At 34.8% G+C, this 20,306-nt stretch overlaps 2 protein-coding genes across 6 annotated transcripts; one reads left to right on the top strand and one right to left on the bottom strand.

The window, feature by feature from the left end:
• The first annotated feature begins 8,725 nt into the window (after nucleotides 1–8,725).
• Nucleotides 8,726–13,209, top strand: LOC133303919 (alkylated DNA repair protein ALKBH8 homolog). 4 transcript variants are annotated; one of them, XR_009750532.1, is made up of 8 exons: nucleotides 8,726–9,256; nucleotides 9,333–9,434; nucleotides 9,598–9,684; nucleotides 9,887–10,012; nucleotides 10,204–10,494; nucleotides 11,104–11,169; nucleotides 12,191–12,319; nucleotides 12,941–13,209. XR_009750532.1 is itself a non-coding variant. In XM_061503896.1 (7 exons), exons 1-7 carry the CDS (start codon nucleotides 8,957–8,959, stop codon nucleotides 12,245–12,247), a joined length of 1,029 nt encoding a protein of 342 aa, XP_061359880.1. In that variant the 5' UTR covers nucleotides 8,726–8,956; the 3' UTR covers nucleotides 12,248–13,209. The 4 variants fall into 4 exon arrangements, 2 of the variants coding, with proteins under 2 accessions (XP_061359880.1, XP_061359881.1); XR_009750531.1 differs by having other exon boundaries at nucleotides 12,572–13,209; XM_061503896.1 differs by having other exon boundaries at nucleotides 12,191–13,209.
• A 377-nt stretch (nucleotides 13,210–13,586) lies between these two features.
• LOC133303905 (beta-amylase 8) lies at nucleotides 13,587–20,106 on the bottom strand. Of its 2 annotated transcripts, none has more exons than XM_061503877.1 (10): nucleotides 19,654–20,106; nucleotides 19,235–19,459; nucleotides 18,234–18,314; nucleotides 17,859–18,062; nucleotides 16,966–17,160; nucleotides 16,525–16,689; nucleotides 16,140–16,400; nucleotides 15,009–15,221; nucleotides 14,611–14,827; nucleotides 13,587–14,202 (listed from the first exon to the last, which is right to left on the bottom strand). In XM_061503877.1, the coding sequence occupies exons 1-10, from the start codon at nucleotides 20,035–20,037 to the stop codon at nucleotides 14,168–14,170; spliced, it is 1,980 nt and encodes a 659-aa protein (XP_061359861.1). In that variant the 5' UTR covers nucleotides 20,038–20,106; the 3' UTR covers nucleotides 13,587–14,167. The 2 variants fall into 2 exon arrangements, with proteins under 2 accessions (XP_061359861.1, XP_061359862.1); XM_061503878.1 differs by having other exon boundaries at nucleotides 13,587–14,190.
• Nucleotides 20,107–20,306: the final 200 nt, after the last annotated feature.

The raw sequence follows: 20,306 nt of genomic DNA, 5'->3' as shown, positions 1-20,306 counted from the left end.
GTTTTGGAAATGCTGTTGAGCTATTATATGTTAGTGCCTTGTTGATATGCATGGAGGTGTTCCACCTATACGGCAAGCCTGAGTATGTAGAACATACAAGAGGGTGAGGCTGTGGGTGAGGTGCAAGCGGTGTTCCTTGTACTACATGTAGGGAATAGACATATTCCTACATTTCTCTGGCCAGTAGATAGTGATTACACACATGCCATAGATATCTGTTGCACTACATAGTTTTGGAACTGATAATGATATAAATGCTTTTTGAACTTATATTGCACATGTAAGTGAGCTTGAGGTGGAAGATCCTTGAGGACCCCTTGCCTTACTGAGATTTCTAGTTTAGAGATCTCACCCCACGTTTGGGGAATGCTTATTTCAGGGTCAGGTAATGTTGAGACCTCAGGCGGCAGGAGGCCGGAGCTGAGTTAGATTGCTGTTATATTATGCTGCCTTGATTGGATGCTGGATTTGCATGCTGCTTTTATGCTTATAGCTTCAGTTTATGTTTTGAAGATTTATGTTGAGACTTGTTGTTTACTATGTTTATTTGGTGAGCATGGGGATTGTCCATGACACATAGTATTTTTATGTCTTGATTATGTCTTGAGTCTTTTGGAGTTGTAATAATGTATCAGGATATTTGTCCGGATTACTTGATGTAATGCCGTGATTTAGATACACACTTTATCTATATATGGAGGTATTTCAGTAGATGTCGTATTGCAATTTACATACAAGCGTTATTTTATGAAATTGATTAAGTAATCAAGTTGGTAATTGATAATGACGTCATAATTGAAAAGACAAAGAATATTCCGCATTTTTAATTAAGCATCGCTTAATACGATGTAATGTTAATATTCCGGGAATACACGGGGTGTTACACACACACCCCTCATTTATGCACATTATAGGAAGCTTCTACAGTGCTTTGGTATCTACCATTGTGACTATGAGTATCCCTATATTAACATACTTCATCCTATATAACATGCATCTATTTATCCTGTAGTACATTAATGTCGTCTGTGGGAAGAATTCAAAGATTTCACCTAGGAAGTGGCGATACCATCCATGTGAAAATTTGATGTTTCGAGAAATGTATTTTCAAGAAAAGGCATTAAAGACTTTGCTTTTCCTTCCCAAGTGGAGGGCCCCTTGGTGACAATTTCCAGAAAAAGCATTAAGGGGGCGTTTGGTACAGGTGAAAAAAAAATTTATCAGGGAAATGTGATTACTAGAGATCTGCGAGAAAAGTGAGTTAGGTAGCAAAGTTAGAAAACAGTTGTTTGGTTGGACAAAATATTACCGAAAAAATTGAGTGAAATTCCCTGAATCTATATTTGGTTGAAAATAAAATATTGATGAGAAATCATGCTGAAATTACAAAATAACCCTTTACAAAATATCCCCAATGAGAACTACTATTGAAGTCATCAAATTAAAGGATTATTCAACCTTTTTCAAAGGGTAGTTTTTGCACCTCCCATGTTCACCTTTTACACTTAGCTGATTATCACTCAAATACCACCGTTGAAGAAGGATTTGTGAACCGTATTTTTGGTCCAACTTTGCATACAAAGTTCAATTGTTGGGCAAATGGGTTAGCTAGGCAAATGTTTTAATAACCTCTACCAAACATGGACAAGCTACTTACCCACTTTCAGATGCCTAGCAATATTTCAAGATAACATGTACCAAACACACCCTAAAGACTTGTTAGAAATGGTACTTTAGCTTCCTTTGATGTTTTAGGGTCTGTTTGGTGTGATGTATAAAGCTTGATAGTATAAGCTTATATTATACGTTATGACATTTTTAGTTGTTTGGTATGACCATCATATAGTATAAGCTTATACAGCAGGATTCTTTTATACATCAAAATGATATATAACTTAATCAGGCCTAGGAGGGTAGGATTAAGCCTGATAAGGGATTGATGTATTAACCAATGTAATTCTCAAGAATTAATATATTATTTTAATATTAATATATTTAAATAAAAAATATTTTTTCAATATATAATTTTTTAAAATATTAGAGAATTTTATTTTTATAAAAATTAATATATTTTTTGGACACACTGATCAACAGATTTATATAAAAATTAATATCATCTGATATATTTGGAAGAATTATATAAATTCATTATTAAAAGGTATTGTTATCAAAAATATTTTTTTTTATCATATCTAGTATTATACAGTGCATTACCAAACATTGGATAATATTATCTTATATAATATATTATCTTATACAATATCATGTCAAACATTGAATAGTATTAAAATTTAATCAGATCTTATACAATCAAACCTTATATTATCAAGTTTTATATTATCAAACTTTATCCTATAGTGTATATCAAAGATGTCCTTCGTGATTTAAGTCTAGTTTCATGATTTAGTGCTTTAAGTCTAGTTTCATGAAACAAAATTTTTAATGCTTTAATGCTTTAATGCTTTAGTTTCTTTAATGCTTTTTCTGCTAATTGTCACCGGGGTCCACCACTTGGGAAGGAAAAGCAAAGTCTTTTTTTAATGCTTTTTCTTGAAACTACATTTCTCAAACATCAAATCTTCACATGGATGGCAACGTCACTTCGTGGGTGGAACTCTTTGAATATAAATTGACAAGCTTTTGCGTAATATTTTTGTTATGTTATATAAAAGATGTATGATTTATTACTCAAATAATAAATATAAGAGAGAGAAAAATTAGAGATGAGAAAAAAAAAATTTGTGAGACCCATTTAAAAAATTTAAATATAAGAGATAATATTTTTCTTATGCAACATAAAAAAAAATATTGTTATAAAAAAAAAATATATATTACCCAACTTTTATATGGAAAAACATTTAGATAAAATATAACAGGAAAAAGGAAAGGATTTCAATCATCTACTGGCATTGCTAGGTAGCAATAATATGATGTACCTCTATCATATTTTTGTGTGGCTGCAATGCTGTCAGTCTCCATAAAGAAACTTCTGATTAGATTAAGCTCTCTCGTCACATAAACCATATTAATTCTTTCTTTCGGTGATTTCAGTAAACATACATATAGTGTGAATGGAGTTTTGATTACCATCCTTAAAGGTCAACTGAATAACCAATTGCATTTAATTTATATGTAAGAAAATAAATCCAAGAAATGATAGCTTCTATGCAAGAAACGTGTAAGGAAACAATTGGGGAACTAGTTATCAAGAAAAAGCCTTTTATAATAGGGTTTTTCTTTTCTCATGTCACATGAGGTTGCATCTCTCATGCCATAGACACAACAAGTGGTGGAGCCCACCACCTGTTAAAAAAAATAAAAAAATAAAAAGGATTACACAATTTTGATGTCTCACAATATAAGAAAACTATCTCCTCCTATCGCATGAGAAAATGATTTCCCTTTATAATATTACTTTAACTGAAGAGTTTTCCTTGTCACACTAAGAATAATTGTAAAATCAGATAGCCTCTAACAAATATTGTACTGTTTTCTCATTTTGTTTCCTGAATTCATCCCTCAAGCTGAACTATTTAAAAGAAAAGGTCACACCCAAACCCTTTGGCACAGTTGGTTCGGAGGCTGTGTTCTCTTAACCATGATTTTGAATTCGAGCCTTGGGTATGAAAAAAAAGTATTGGGTAGAACCGCCCCCGCAAAGGTCTTACGGTGTTCGATTGGGATTAGTCTCACCCCAAAGAGGTGGGGATATCCTTGAGTTACTCAAAAAAAAAATAAAAAATCACGTTTCCCCTCATTTTATCAATAAACATGTTATCATAAAATGTTATTTTTAAGGGTTTTCGTTTTGTCCTTTAACATGACACAAAAAAGTTTTCTACACACATAATATTTTGTGGGGATCGCACTTTTTAAAGCAAAAAAAAAAAAAAAACTAAGGCACGCAAAACAAATCTCTATAACATTACACAATCACTTTTCCTACCACATAACTCTTATAAAACCCTATTTTTAATAACAGAAAACTATCTATTTTAAGTGGATAATTGCAAAGATATCCGTGACACATAAGATATAAAGCCAAGTTTCCCCTACAAGGCCAAAGACTGAGATTAAGACCATCGTCCCCGCAAACTGCTTACTTAAGTACAAAATATGCTTCGTTAAATATAGAATATGTAAGATATGTACATATTACTAATCCATTGGTGCCTTCAATATTTTAATTAGTTGTTGTTAGAGACAAAATGTATATATTTTTTTGGAAAGAGTCAAAATCTTCAAATAACATGATAACGTGTGGACGGTGTGGTTAATAATTGTGTGAAAACATCTTAGTGTTTTTTTTTATTATAATTAAATATTTTATTTCATAGCATATTTCCTTTATAAATCTATCCTATGTATTTTTTATTTGTATTTTGGTAAAAATATATCCTCGTATTAGTCAGGCTTATCCATTTCTTTATTATATATATATATGTGTATTATGTTTTGGGACAAATGGGCACTTTTAGGAGGAATATCCACCAATCAATAGACAAATAATATAACAATTTCCCAAATGAGATTGCTTTACGAGACTTGGTCATTTTCACTACATACATAATCGTGGAAATTAAAATTTAGTAACCACTAACTCAATTTCCATGGAACTTAGACAATTCAAACGTTAGTGGTTACTAAATTTTCAATTTTTATCATGAAGTGTGACTAATGGAACTTAGACCACTAACTCAATTTCCATGGAACTTAGACCACTAACTCAATTTCCATGGAACTTAGACCATTCACAAGTTAGTGGTTACTAAATTTTCAATTTCCATCATTATATATATATAGTGAAGTGTGACTAATGTTGCAGTAGAAGATTTCAAATATATAACCGTGAAAATGGAGAATTTTAGTAACCATTATCCCCTATTTCAGCCTACGATTGGTCTATCAACAGAAATGAAATGTTAATTCTATGAAACGTCACGAGAAAGGTCCACAAAGGTAATACCAGTATTTAGAGGGAATTAAATACCAGATAGGAAAATTTAAAGAGGAAAAAAAAACTCTTTGGTCAAAGATCCTCAAAATTTGATCGCTACACTGTCCATATACTTCCACAATTTTAGCCCACACTTGCTGTCTCAAACTGATATAGAATCATTAGATTAAATTGCTTGTTCTTTGTTTGATTCTTAAAAAAGGTTTACTAAATTCATTTATTGGGCAATATATTCGAGTAGATGCTCATATATTCAAGTATATTATATAGAACAACAAATATTCGAGTATCTAGGTCATATATTCGAGTATATGGCTTGGTCAACAGTTAAACATGAACAAATTAGTATATAGTTTTAGGACGGAGCAAAGTGATAATTTTTAAATTAAAATAAAGGCAAAATGATTAAATAGCCATAAAAAACAACCAAATAAATTAGGGTTTATATCAACCTTAAATAGACAAGGAAAATAAAAATAATGGAAATAAAAAAATAAAATCAAAAATCAAAAACTCAATAAGATCGAACCCGAAAGTTCGAAAAATGATGAGGCTCGTGACAAAGTGATAAATCTTATTCAGAAGGTCAATTCTAAGGATCCATCAAATTTGAGCTTATACTAATATGATCACCCCGATGCATCAAAGATATAAGTACGCATTTTGTTTAAATAGTTGGAGTTCCATCTACGATCTGAGGCATATTTTGTCCATGTTTAAATTCTTTACGGGGGCGTTTGTTACAGGAGAATTTTTTTTTTATCCAGAAATTACGATTTCTAAAAAAATGATGAGAAAATGAGTTTTCTAAAAATATTATCAAAAAGTTGTTTGATAAACTAACATAGTCCCGGGAATATTTGGTTAATTTTGTTGATGCTGTGTTTAGTTGTATTAAATTTTCCATTGCCATAGAAATCCTAAAATACCACCTTCTGGATGGTATTCCTGGATGGTTTTTTAAAAAAAATTTACACACAAAAGAAAATTCCAGAAAAATCAGATTCCCGGGAAAATTTTAAAAATCATGTACCAAACAATGCATTCTTATTTATCCAATCAAAGAATCCCGGAAAAACAAAAAAAATCCTGCTACCAAACGAGCCCTACATGTCGCAGTGTGCGGATGTGGCACTTCTTCATCCTTTCTTGGCTATATTAGGAGAGGAAATGTAGTGCTCTTGACCCATAAAATGTTGGAAAAAAATTCACTCATGTGAGAGGGACCATCAAATAATTAAGTGGGTCTGGATCACTTAATTATTTTTCCTATATTAGATCATCATCATGTTTAGTTAATGGGCTTTCGATTCATCATGCGACAAGACTATATTTTTTTCCTACAAAGAAAAGACAAGTTAAATAATAATAAAAGAAGTTGAAAAGGCACATTATTCAATGACTTTATTTTAAATCACCTTATTGCTTTTGCCAATGCTAGTCAACCAAATATTTCAACTCATATATATCACAAAATGTCTTCATTTGAATTTTTACTTTCCATAGAACTAGGGTTGGCAAAACGTGTCAGGCGGGTCCAGGGAAAGCCCGTGGCGGGGGGCCACCACCAATGAGCTAAGACTACACCAACCGTAGCAAGTGGATCTGACACCATGCTCAACCCAAAACCTCAAGGCATTGGGTTCATCGGTCCCTTCCACGAATATACTCTTCACTTAGCTCATTACCAACCAATGTGGGACTCATCACACTTGAATATCTCAACAATCTCCTCCTCAAGTGTGAAACCCAACATTGGTATGCTCCCCCTCAACCGAGTACCCCAAGCGCAAAGTACTCGACCCGCCTCCTAGCCGAATCACCAGGCTAGCTCGAGCCCAATCTGGCTCTGATACCAATGTCAAGCGGGTCCAAGGAAAGCCCGTGGCTGAGGGCCACCACCAATGAGCTAAGACTACACCAATCGTAGCAAGTGGATCCGACATCATGTCTCAACCCAAAACCTTAAGGCATTGGGTTCATGGGTCCCTTCCACTTATATACTCTTCACTTAGCTCATTACCAACCAATGTGGGACTCATCACACTTGAATATCTCAACAAAACGAGCCAACCCGACGCAACTCGCGTTCAACTTGACCTAACTCGCGTTTAACTCGAAAAAAATGAGCCGGGTTAGGGTTAGCTCGAAAAATAAACGTGCCAGAAAACTCAACCCAACCCGACCCGAGTCGGGTTAGGGTTGGTTCGCAGCTTGGCTCGAAAAAATAAAATAAAATATAAAATTTCATTGATACTGTAACTTCTAAATTTTTCCCCTAAATTATTAATTCATTTAATACAAAGACATTATACAGATAAACCATAGAAAATTTCTTTTGCATTTGGACTTGAACTTATTGGCAGTTGACACCACATTCACATGGTCACACATATTATAAAAAAGGTCCTTAATGCACTATTTTGGACTTATTGTCAGCTGCATGGTATTTTCGTTTGGGTCTTTGGAATTGGAATTTTAGGTTTTAGCTTTTCGCATTACCTTCATTAATTTTTACTTTTATATTAAAAAAAAAACATAACCCGCGAGCCAATCCGTTTGACCCATGCGTTGGCTCGATTTTTTTTGAGCTGAAATGAGTCAGACTAACTCAAGTTACTAACTCATTTTTCCTAACTCAACCCTCATTTTAGCCAGATTACGAGCCAATCTAATACGTTGGCTCATTTTTGTCAAGTATACGGAGAACATTCGGATGCTAATAGATGGTCTCGGAGAGCACTTTCATCATAATTTTTAAGAAAGCATACAAAACTTATCCCTACGTAATACGCTCTTATTTTTAATTTATGTTAACAAGTAGGCGATTAAGATGACATCACTTATACTTGAAGTACTTATTCAATGTTGCTTATCAAGAGAAAACTAATGTAATATAGATATGTGGGAGATGAAAATAAATATTTACTCGTAAAAATTAAATTAAAAAGCATTCATTAAAAAGAAGTAGATTATTGTAACAACTAATTAGGGTTACTACCAAATAATTTCACCGTTAGATCGCTTATGTTGCTTCAATAGTTATATTTATTTATATCTTTGTATGGTTATGATTCTCCATATTTAATGTGAAATCATTAAATATGAGAAATTATAATCACACAAAATGCTTTCACATTAAACATGGAAAATCGTAACCATATAAAGATGAAAATAAATATAACTGTTAGATCAACATAATCGATCTAACTAATAACCCTAAGGTGGCGTTTGGTTGAGGAATTTTTTTTCAAATAATAGGGAAATAGAATTGATAGGGAAATGGTAAGAAAGTGAGATAAAGTGAAATAGATAGGGAAATGTAAAAAAAAAGTAGTTTGGTTGGATAAAATTTTACCAGGAAAGTATACAAAGAAATTCAACAAACGGTGACTTATCCGTGGTTTTTCAAAAACCCACCTACCAAAATGGTTTTCTAACAGTGCCGAAAGCCATATTTTTCATTTCCAATTCAGAAACCTATGCATTTTAGTTGTCTAGTTTTTTGGTCTGAAGGAGCTTCACCAAACATGCGCTTCTTGGAAACCTTGTGTTAAATGCCTAGAAAAATTTCATAAAGATGCCAACCAAACGCCACCTAATTAATTGTTACAATATTTTTCCATGTTAAAAACATAACATCATAAGTTCTGTTTCTTTTTTTTTTTTTAGGTTGGTCCGGGCCTCAATAGTTTGTTTGCTTTGCTCAATTAAGGCTAGGTCCATCAAATTAGTATTCCTACCCCCAATATGTTTCAGTGTTGTGGGTTTGTGCAGCGTAAACTCGGATCGGAGCTAGAATAAACGACGCTTGAAGAACCGTCCCCCTAATCGGTAAAAAATTGGAACTCGATTCCTACCCTCAAAAGTTGAAGGGCGTATTCGTATAATTTCATTATAGTTTTTTAGTGGGTCGAACCAATTTGAAAAAAGATACAAAATTGAAAAACTCTAGTGGCTTGAAGTTTGTTTCATCCGTTGTTGGGATATGATATTGAGATGGGTGTGCCAAGGTTTGGGCGTCCTAAGAAAGATGGTGAATTGAGTTCAAACCTTTATGTGGCGAATTGTGGGCGAGCAGTGGGACATTCTGACGATGATATTGCATCTGTGTTCTGCAAATTTGGGGAACTACAGGGGGTTTATGCAGCAGATGAGAGTGGCACACGTGTCATTGTGTCTTACTTTGAAGAGGGTTCTGCACAATCTGCCTTAAATGCTTTAGATGGACGTCCATGTCCTGAACTTGGAGGTAGATCCTTGCATATCCGTTATTCAGTGCTTCAGCCAACCCCACAGGTACTATAGATACTAGTCATTTGATTTATAGTGGTTCATGTTTTATGTTTATTCATTAGTTTACGTTTTTGCTCAGGATAAAGTGAGTGACTTGGTTCCTGTATCTGTCACAGCTTCAGATCTTAGCATTCCAGGCATTTACCTTGTGCATGACTTCATTACTGCTAAAGAAGAAGAGGTTAGTTTTCTTTTTTTCCTTCCATATTAATACTACATAGTTTTGCTTTGCATATTTGCATTTTTTTGTTTTTCTTCTTGCTTGCATTTCTCTGCTTCAAAATCATTTTTTTAATCTATGTTGGAACTTCATTTACAAATGTTGGCCTTTTCCATCTTCGCAGGCATTGCTTCAAGCTGTTGACTGTAGGCCTTGGAACAGTCTTTCAAAAAGAAGGGTTCAACACTATGGTTATGAGTTTCGTTATGATGTGAGTTTCAAAGATTATTTGGGTTTTTCTCATTATTCGTTTTGTTCCTTTCCATTGTACCTAATTAATTATTTTCGTACAATTTGTGATCCTATTGCAAACTAATTGGAAATGTGTGTTTATTCGTAACAAATAGATTGTTGAGTAATGCGAGAATATTGAATAATCTACACTCTCTTTTCTACTTTGTTTGGCTGTGCAGACTAGGAATGTTAATACAAGGCATTGCTTAGGCGAACTTCCATCATTTGTTTCTCCAATACTTGAAAGAATCTCATCATGTTCAACTTTCAAGAATGCTGAAAATGTAGTTTTGGACCAACTTACGGTACGCTAGCTTACTACTGTACTCCGTGAATTTTTAATCTAATAATAAGTGCTATTGGATTTACTTGTTCATTCATGAGAAAAATTTTAGTTATTGCAAATTAATACTTGAACACTCTTTGATGCTTTTAGATGTAAGCATTGTTTTTGTGTTTGATGTTCTAAGTTTTAATGTTGCTAATTATGTTACAGGTCAATGAGTACCCACCTGGTGTGGGCTTGTCCCCCCATATAGACACCCATTCTGCATTTGAAGATTTAATTTTCAGCCTTTCACTGTCAGGGCCTTGTATAATGGAGTTCAGACGATATGCAAACAGTGATGGCCTTCCTAGAGTTATCTCAAGTGCTGCTACAAAAGTAGAAAGTCCAGAAGATGATTCAAATTTTATAAGGAGGGCTATATATCTCCCCCCTCGATCTTTGCTACTCATGTCTGGAGAAGCACGTTATGCATGGCAGCATTACATTCCACATCACAAGGTATAATGTTTAGGAAATGATTATACTTTTTCCCTTTTACATGATGAAAGAAATTGTTACACTTCTGAATCTGGTCATTTTGATATTTTATTCAACAAAATGATGCTAAGCATATCTTAAAGGGCATGAGAGAGTAGGAGGAAAACATTTTTATTTTATTTTTGCTCATGAGCATGCCAAAAGTTTTCTCAAATTTTCAGTGTAAAATTTGCGAAGAATGCTATTTTCCAAAAGAACCATGTTTGAGAATTTATGTATTTAAATGTTGAGATTCTTTATGTGCTTTTTTTGTCATAAGACAATTTGTATTTCCTTATGCTGCTTTGTACATTGAGCCCTTCTGGTATGTGTTCTTAAATTTAATAAAGGTATATATTAAACCAAAAGCTTGTCCTTTTGATGAACTTATAACTTTACTCAAAGTAAGATGTTGGCTACCGCATTTAGTCCCATCAGTTTGTAGCTCTCTTCATGTGTTGTGTGATAGGGCCGCTTTGCTGTCTTAATTTCTCACATTTAAATGAGAAATCTAGGGTATTCTTTTATTAGCAGAAAACGTGAAGATTGACAGTATATTTTTGCACCTGAATATATTTTCTCCCCCCACAGGTAGACAAAGTAAATGGCAGAGTCATCAGAAGGGCTTCAAGAAGGGTATCTTTTACATTTCGCAAGGTGTGTGGATGTCAAGGTTTATTGTATTTTGTCTGCCTAAAAGTACCATATTAAATCCCGTAGTATATTTTATTGTTAGTGACTTAGTATCTAGTTGTTCAGCACAGGAAAAAATTAGAATTTTGATAGTGTTAAGGGAATTAATCCAACCATTGGAATCCCCTTATTGGTAATTTCATAGCTGCCGCATCTGCTCTGTCATTAACTCCTTCTGATGTTTATGGCTTTTCATGTGTACTTTTCAATCTATTTTTATTTTATTTTTTGTTCTTTGTGATTTAGGTGATATGATCGGTTGATATAAACTATAATTCTCCTGTACAATATTTCTTTAAATCCAGTTATTAGACACATGCTTCAGAAACACCTTGATAACAATTCATATGCCCATGGTTCACCATTATTGTTTGTCATAAACCAATTTTCCGAGAAGCTTTGGTGGTTTGATGCAGGCACATTAATGGTATTGTAGACATAATGGGGTGGAAAAATATTAGTGTATGGTTTGTCTTAGAATGAAGTGGAGGAAAACTATTAGCATTGTGGAGGGGTTGATAGATCCTTATTTCCTATGTTTCATATGACTTTTTTTAATCTTTTTTTCCTTTATTCATTTTTTCTCTCAATCTTTTCTTGCTTTTTTATTTGGGTTTATCAACTGCAGATCCCAATTAGTTTCGAATAAAGATGATATCGATGTTGATGTTGATGCCCCTCACGCAAGTCATTTGCAACTGAAGCATAGAGGCTCAGATACCATATTGATATAGAGAAAGAAAAGAGAATCATACGCTGAAAACCATGTTTTTCAACTACACAATTTTCCTAAATACTATATTTACACAATAAATGAACCTAGACATCTACATGATAAATTATGTTTTCAAAAGTGTTGAATTCTTAAGAGATATGTCAGTGCATGCAATCTTTCACTAATAATAATTAAAAACTGTTTGTTCCAAGATTTTTCTTTCCTGGCTAAAATATTGTAATGTTAAAAATCACTTTTTCTGTGTACCAGGTTAGAGCAGGTGTGTGCAAATGTGAATTCCCTCGGTATTGCGATTCTCAAAGTTAAGTTTTCACCGGTTTAAAATATAATGCATCAAATAACTATGTCATTGAGAGATGCAGTGAATATAACCTTGAGGTATGTTCTGCATTTGTTTGTTGTTTGTTTGTTTATATTATAGTGCTTGTACACTTAAGTATATATAAGAGATGTTAACTCTTGGATTAGGAATCTTTAAATGGACAATTGTGTGCTTCAGGGTGGTTTTTATCCTCCGTAGTCTACCAAATAACCCACCAGTTCTCCACAACCACATCTTCATTAAGTTACTGTATCTTTATCAATACCTGCTCTGGCCTGTTAACGATGGGTTTGCATCTCACATGACAGAACTCTGACAACCATGTATGCCAGTGGCTCTTGCCTCCATTTTCAACTCCCAAAGCCCTGCATTTTTATTTTTACAAGATTGGAATTGGAATTTGTGCTCTGATTACTATCGAGTTTATCAGGTGATATATGCTATATAGCTTGAGCAGCAGGTATAAGTGGGCTATGTGGTTGCCTGTAGAGGATAAAAACCTGTAAGGTCTACAACCATCTATTTAAATATTCCTAGTCGTCTAATGGTCCTCTTCTCATGTTGTACAGGTACACCCAACTTGTGTGGGGACACCATAGATTTGCCCTATACATGAATGTGATCTGATGTACATTGAATTTTGTCTGAGTAGGATTTCTTTTGTGGTCTTTACACAGGTGATCAACCTGCTGATGAATTGTGGTTTTACTCGAACAAACATGCAAGAATTACAAAGAAGGAAGTAAATAATAAGATGGGCTGTTATACTGGGAGGACTATATAATTCATGAGTTAATTTTGCGCAAGAGATTTTGTTTTATTTCATTTTATATTTTTTGAAGATTTCATTTCTTAATTTCGCGATACCGCAGCTAATATTACTCCAGGAGCTAGTAGAGTATTTACATAATATATTGACTTTCAAGGAACATTTGCGTATTCAATATTGTACTTGAATTTTATCTTGCATTTATTTTGCGAGTAATTGATAAGAAACATTCATATGACGCATTATACTAACCTAATTTGCATTAACATTTTAAAAAAATTGCAGAATGTAGATGCGAGAATCTCAAAGGAATCCTAATATTAACATTTGTTAAATTATAACTTATTAAATTCAGTATCAAATACATTCGCACAGCTGCTTCCCCTTGCTTGTTATGAAACATCGTAACCTTGCCTTTCCCATGCAACGTTTCTCTCAGATCAGATACAATTGCAACGGTGCTCCTACTCTCAATTTCTACCTGCGGTGCCAGAGTCATTCGATCACGCGCGTCTTCTCTGCAGCATCATTCGCAGAGAACTAGACAACTGCAGATAATTCAAGTTCCACTGCTTTTAAAACAATATGTTGGTTTACCCAAAAGAAAAAAAAAAACATGTTGAGGAATCCATGGTGTAGCACTCATTGCATGCTTAGGGGACTGGACTAATATCTAATCACGTTGAGATTCAGGTTAGGGGCTCAATTGATTTTGAACAACCAAAATGCATTTCGAATAACAGAGTCTAGACAAAGTAAGAATTAGACTTATTTCATCTTATTATACCCAATAATGTTATTCATAAAATCTTACCACACAATTTATTTCATAATTACCCATTTTTGTCGATAAGATAGATTGGAATGAATTATTTTTTTAATTTTTTCACTATGATAATCCATAGAACTTAGCCTCTAGCTTTGCAAAGCTTGCTAAAGCACTTATCCAATATGGTATGTCGATGCCTGGGGCGTAGATAGCCATACCTTGAAGCCTATAAATATTATATATAGATAGCATTATTACAGATGACACTACACTGCCATGAGATCAGACAACCAGATATTTTCAAGCATAGTGGGTAATTGCGACCCATTCAATGGCCTACAGTTAAAAAGTAAAATTTTGCAGCCATTACATATCTCCTGTCATCTCACCTGCAAGCATAGCTAGCTATAATAAACATTAGATGGAAAATATTTGCTGAAAGGAGAAATTATAAAACTTAACAATATGTCTGAGAATCATCACAAGCCCGCTTGAGAAACATTCAGTTTCAATAATATAGTTAAGAAACTTAATCAAAGAAGATTATTTCTTCAGACAGGGAGAATAAAATTGCAAAATGCTTCAGGCATAATTTGTAACAGCACCGTCTATCAACCTCAAAGGGAACTTCTACTACACAACAGCTATAAGACACAGATAATCTGATATGGAAAGTTGGGTAATGAAGCGCCAAAAAGTGAAAAAGAACAAGTGGAACAAAGATCTTGGACGAATACCATACTTTGTGCAAACAACCGCATAAAAAGAATACTTCCATATAGACCAGAGTGGATTCTAAGGATCCTTACCATGCATGCATTTGATGAAGAAATCCAATTCTGACAAGCAAACACTTCCCTGAAGCAAAGATGGTTGCTGATAAACAAAGAAGGAGAAGTGACGGTGATCAGGATCGTTTCTGGGCTTTGCCATCTCAACCAATCTCTTGTACCCTTCTCTATCGTAGCAAAGGTGTGCATTCTCTCCAGCAGCTATCAACCCCCGATCCCAAGCTGAGTTCAATACCTGTGGAACAATAAACAAGTAATCATCATTCATAACAAATAGATGAAAACATCCATCGGTCCAAGTTAATCAAAATGACATATGGAAACTTTCTGAACAAGTATCACTGGATTACGGTGGCAAAACTTATCACGACAAATATTCCAGTCAACATTAAAGATGTAGGAATCTAAAATTATACCTGCCAACTCAATCCCTCCGGATCAACCAATGATTCATTAACTTCCTGGCTGGAAATATGAAATCCTAAGCAGACAAATTTCATGGTGACTGCATGTTTTCTCAGAACCTCAAACACGGGGGAATATCCATCCTGATTTGTGGGGTTGTGATATCCTGCTGTCAACTCTGCTGCATGACTAGGAGTCTTATACCACCAGTATACAGCAGGAACCTGCACGCTATGATCTGTTAAGGCATTTATTCATTAATTTAGAGAAAATGATATAACTTCAGTTTATATGCTTTTACTTTCTAGGGTGGGATATGATTTTTTTCAGATGCAATGACCATGCTTCCTAAGGTTAAATGCCTGTGGCACTAAATAACTCTAAGCATAAACTAAAGATTGATTTTTCCTTTTGCATTGGATCGTCAAATCCTGATTTCTGACCACTTACCTGCACACAAACGCAAAAAAGATTCCAACAGAAGCATTTTCTATTGTAAAACAAGCATCGGAAATAAATCATCACTGGTAATGATTCCAATTAGAGCCAGCTACATTAAAATGTTTAAAGGAATTGACAGACTGAATTGGCAGCCACACTGCATCACAAAATTACAACTTTAACAGACTGGATTATTAATGGTTTTGCAAATGCCTTGAGCAAGAATTATCTCGTATTACTAGTCAATAAAGTGTCAGTTTGATATCCCTTTAAAGTGGGGTGCAAAATTCAAGAACCAACTTCATACAAAAATTCCATCCTTGAATTTTTCACCCTCAGGCTATGTTTGGTTTGGTGGTAAGGGTGGAGAAATTTTTAAGGAAGCAAAATTTACTTCAAAAATAATCTTTGGAACAATAACATTTATTCACCAAAATTTGTGTTCATTTACCACATATCTATGACTTTTAAGGGTTAAGAAAGTATTCACCAATAACATTTATTCCATGAAAAGTTGCTCTCTTAATTTTTATTGTATAGTAAATGCAACCTCAGTTTTAAGGGGATACCAAACTGACTCTTAAGTACCGTCAATCAATTATGAATGCACTCGTTACTGGTAGTAACATTATCCAAATATAGTCACACACAACTTCAAGATGAAAGTACTATAGAAAAAACTGATATACCAGAAACACTACCTTGACAATTATTTTTGTTTCCTCAAAAGCAAGGCTTGCAAGAGACAGCACATTATCCGCATGGTCTATTAATGTCTGAGAGTACCAATGTAAGAAGAAGCGTCCATAATAGTTGTCATAATCACCTCGTTCACAAAAGAATCCAGTTTCATGTGGCATAGAGTTGTAGTGTCCAGCATTATCTGGTCCTCTAGCCCAGAAAGAGTGACCACGTAATTTGGCTGCTCTGCGTAGACTGTGTTGCAGGTACTTATCATAGCACTGCCCATAGAAGATGAGATAGAAAACAGGACTACTTCATTAACAAAAAAATTATAATAGCACATACACAATTTACAATATAGAATAATACACTATTTTGAAATGAGGCCACAATATTAGGTACCTGAAACTCACCGATACCAGGATACCTCCATCCCATCCTTTCTGAGAAAGAAGGGTATTTCAGCTCCCCAGATGCTCCAAGTCCAATTTCTATGGCAGAAATCAGACCTTCTGCAAACAGGTCAACAAATTCTGTCCGAAAGCTTCTCATCATATCAAAATAGACCTGTATATATTAGAGAAGGCAAAACAAACAATAAATAAGAACATATCCAGATTTTAATTGAGGAGCACTTCAAAAAATATATACAATCAAATGTACAACCTCCAATAACCGCATACAATCAAACACATACAAGAAATAATTTTTTTCTTTTTAGGTGAAATGCATAACTACAATGGAAATCAGTATGTAAATGCTACTAACCAACATTTGACAATATAAAGTGAATACCAAATTTTGAATCAAGTAGAGTAATTGATGTATTAGATATTTTCATACCTCAATTCCAGTTCTGCCTTTGAGAACTCTCTCTTTATCAATTCCCCAAGAAAGGCATTCAGTATTCCTCTGTCCTTCACGATCTGTGAAGAATATATCCTGGTTGTCTTTTCCAATATCCAAAACCCATTGTGGGAGGGCAATCAATGCATCACTAGAATCATTCCCTCCACATTCATGAAATGCCATAACAACCTTCAAAATTTAAAATAATAGGTTCAACAACGTCCATGACAAGAATACACAGAAATTAGAGAAACCTCTGAAATTTTTTAAACAATATGATGTTTTACATATTATGCAAGCTAGGGAAACAATTTTATGTATTACACTGAAAAACAAATATTTAAGAAATAATACAATTGAAATCATCCACTAGTTATTATGTCTAAATAATAACAGAAGACCTGAAAAACAGATTGAAAGAAAAAATGTGAGAGTAGCTTGCAAGTAATCAAAAATAGATATGTCATACAGAGTTGACAACATCTCATTCTGACCTCCTTTTTTTTTTTTTTTAAGTTACACGCTTCCTTCCTCCATCACATCCCTCTTTGTTCCCTATTTTGTCCCTTCATTTTTTTTTTACTATTTTCAACCATTTAATAAGCAGGACTTCCATCAAAAGTCCAAACCAGAAAAGTCACCTTTGTAATAGAAAATAAATGATTTGGTCATATTACCAAAACCCCAGACATGCACCACATAGCATACATTCAAAAACATACTCATGTTGGATAATTTTTTTTTAATGGACATGAATGCATGTATAAAGCAGGGGAAAGACTGCCTAGAGTATTCCCTTCCCCAGACACTCACGAAGTGGGTATTTGAACTGGGTCGGCCCTTTATGAATGCATGTATAAGATGATATGAGAAATTAAAATGTATACCTGTAAATTCAGCTTGAATTCTTTAATAATGTTAAAAAGCTCCCTATAACCAGACCAGACATATTTCTGTGGGCTCCAGCCTTCAACAATGCCCCACCAACAATCCACAACAACACCATCTATATTTAAAGACTTCAAATGGATTAGCTCCTGCCTAATGCCTTCAGAATCAATCAACTGGCAAAACTTGTTAATAATACCGGCCTGCAATAAAAGGATAATTTTAGAAACCCTATAATCAAATGTAAGGCAAACACAGTCAAAGCCTCAAAGGACACACAAAATAAAACCTGTAAATGTATAATTTGTTGTCTAGAAGAAATCAGGTTGGATGCTAGCTAGACATTCAGCAAGCAGCAAATAGAAGACACTTACTGGAAGCTTTATGTAAACAGGAACATATGGCGTGCCAGTAAAGTCATTTTCATGCACCCCAGAATGAATATCTTGCATAAGCTGCATCAACAAATTTCACAATCAGATAGTCCTGGATTACAACTGTCCATACATAAGGCTCCACCCAGTGAGTGTTAATACAAAAGTTGAAGGCACGTAATACAAAGCATGGTTGTGTTCCTGTCCTGAAACTATCTAGCTTACAAGGAACCAAAATAAAGCCCTCGATGCATGAGACAAGATTAGCATCACTCGGTAAATTTTTGGAGCACGTCAAATCTTCTACATGGTTCTATATCAGCATTGCATTGTCAACATTTTTACTTCTAAAGATTTCAAATGAATTTTACTTATCTTGATACTCAGGTTGTCCAGATGGATGGGTGGTCCACTGTCCACATAACAATATGTCAATCAATAATACTTCAAAAACAAGGGGAGCATATTCTGAATACTATGTGTATCTGTTAATACACTCCATGACTTCTTTCATTGTGCAAATTGCAAAATGTAACCTAATAGATCATTTGGTGACAAAAGGAACGGCACTATCACAAGGCTCACCCTCAGTGAATGTTGCTAAAAAGTGAACAAACAAATGACATAATGCCTTATCAAGAAGAAGAGCAATCACATGGCTTCAATTACTGCTCCACAAAAAAATTATAAATTTAAACCCATCACTAGGGTAAAAAACAATAACACATGAAATAAAATTTATGCAATTGGTACGCAACTCTGGCCCATACCATCAGAAAAGTATAGTATAAGAGTTGTCTAATTTACAGTCTCCAACCAGCGGTATATCAAGAAAACATTTAGATTGTAGAATCAGATTATACATAGTTAATTGTTTAGATTTCAGACAACCACTAACATGAAAAACAGTGAGGACTGAGGACAACTAAAATGATTGCTGGTGTAAATCTGAATTGGCACCAAATATGATACAAAACACTATAATTCGTCGCCAAAATCACCTGATCAGCCTCCAAGCAGTCAGCTGAATTGATTGGGCTTGCACTTGCATATTTCTCATTCTTTGAGTCCCTTTCTGCAATTACAACAGAATCAATGGAAGCAGGCGACAAACATTCATCAATTCTAAGGACTGGTGGCTGATTCTCTAGCGTTTCCTTAACAGAGCAAGTTCTCAAAGAACCAGCAGAGAGTTGACTTTCAACTGACCTTGATGCAAATGATCCCTGCATAATACTATGTTATACGAAGGTAAAGAATGCAACTAACTAAACTCAAGCACATTGCCACAATTGGTTACTTCTCATGTTTCAAACCTTCTAACCTATCAACAAATTGGAGCCTTCTATAACAAGAAAAACAGAATGATTAGCGAGTTTAAGCTCGATCAAGAGAATTTCTGGAGAATAGAGAAACACACCATGTGAGAAGGAGGGGGACACTGGCGGTAGGTGGTGCCATCGGTGTCAACAACCCAACCAGCCTCACGCGCGAGAGCGGCGAGTACATCATTCATGTCGGCACGCGCCGGCAGAGGGAAATTCCCATACTGACGGAGCCCAGCCAGCATGCGGCTCGTGATTGCTCGACGGTGTCGCTCCCTGAGCTTCGTGCGCTCCTTCTCCTTTTCCCTCTCCTTCTTCCCTTTTCCGGCGGAATTGGTCCCCGTGGCAGCTGCAGCCGCCGCGAAGCCGCGCGGTCGACGAGGCTGAGGCTGAGGTTGTGAGTGAGCTAAATAATCGGAGCTATGGTCGCTTTGAGGATCGAGATCTTGTGCGGAACCATCGTCGTTTATGTTCTCCATCGTCACAATTCTCCCATTCTCCGTTTAGACTTCACACTCCACAGTCCACACACACTCTCTTTCCTTACTCAAATTCTCACAATTCAGCTCAACTCAACTCTCTTTTCTGATTATTTTTCTGAATTATCAACTGGGCCAACATAAAGGATTGGGCCTCGTACCCAACGTGCAGCTGCATCCAAGTCCAACTAGTGCCATTGTGCATAAAGAATTAAAAAATAATAATAATATATTTGGGTTCCTCATTTCTGCTGTCACTGCTGATAAAA

Source organism: Gastrolobium bilobum, unplaced genomic scaffold (genome assembly GCF_033153095.1).
Source record: "Gastrolobium bilobum isolate Gb01-03AN ecotype WA unplaced genomic scaffold, APGP_CSIRO_Gbil_v1 utg15030, whole genome shotgun sequence".
Taxonomy (NCBI): Eukaryota; Viridiplantae; Streptophyta; class Magnoliopsida; order Fabales; family Fabaceae; genus Gastrolobium; species Gastrolobium bilobum.
This window is presented reverse-complemented; position numbering and strand designations above follow the sequence as displayed.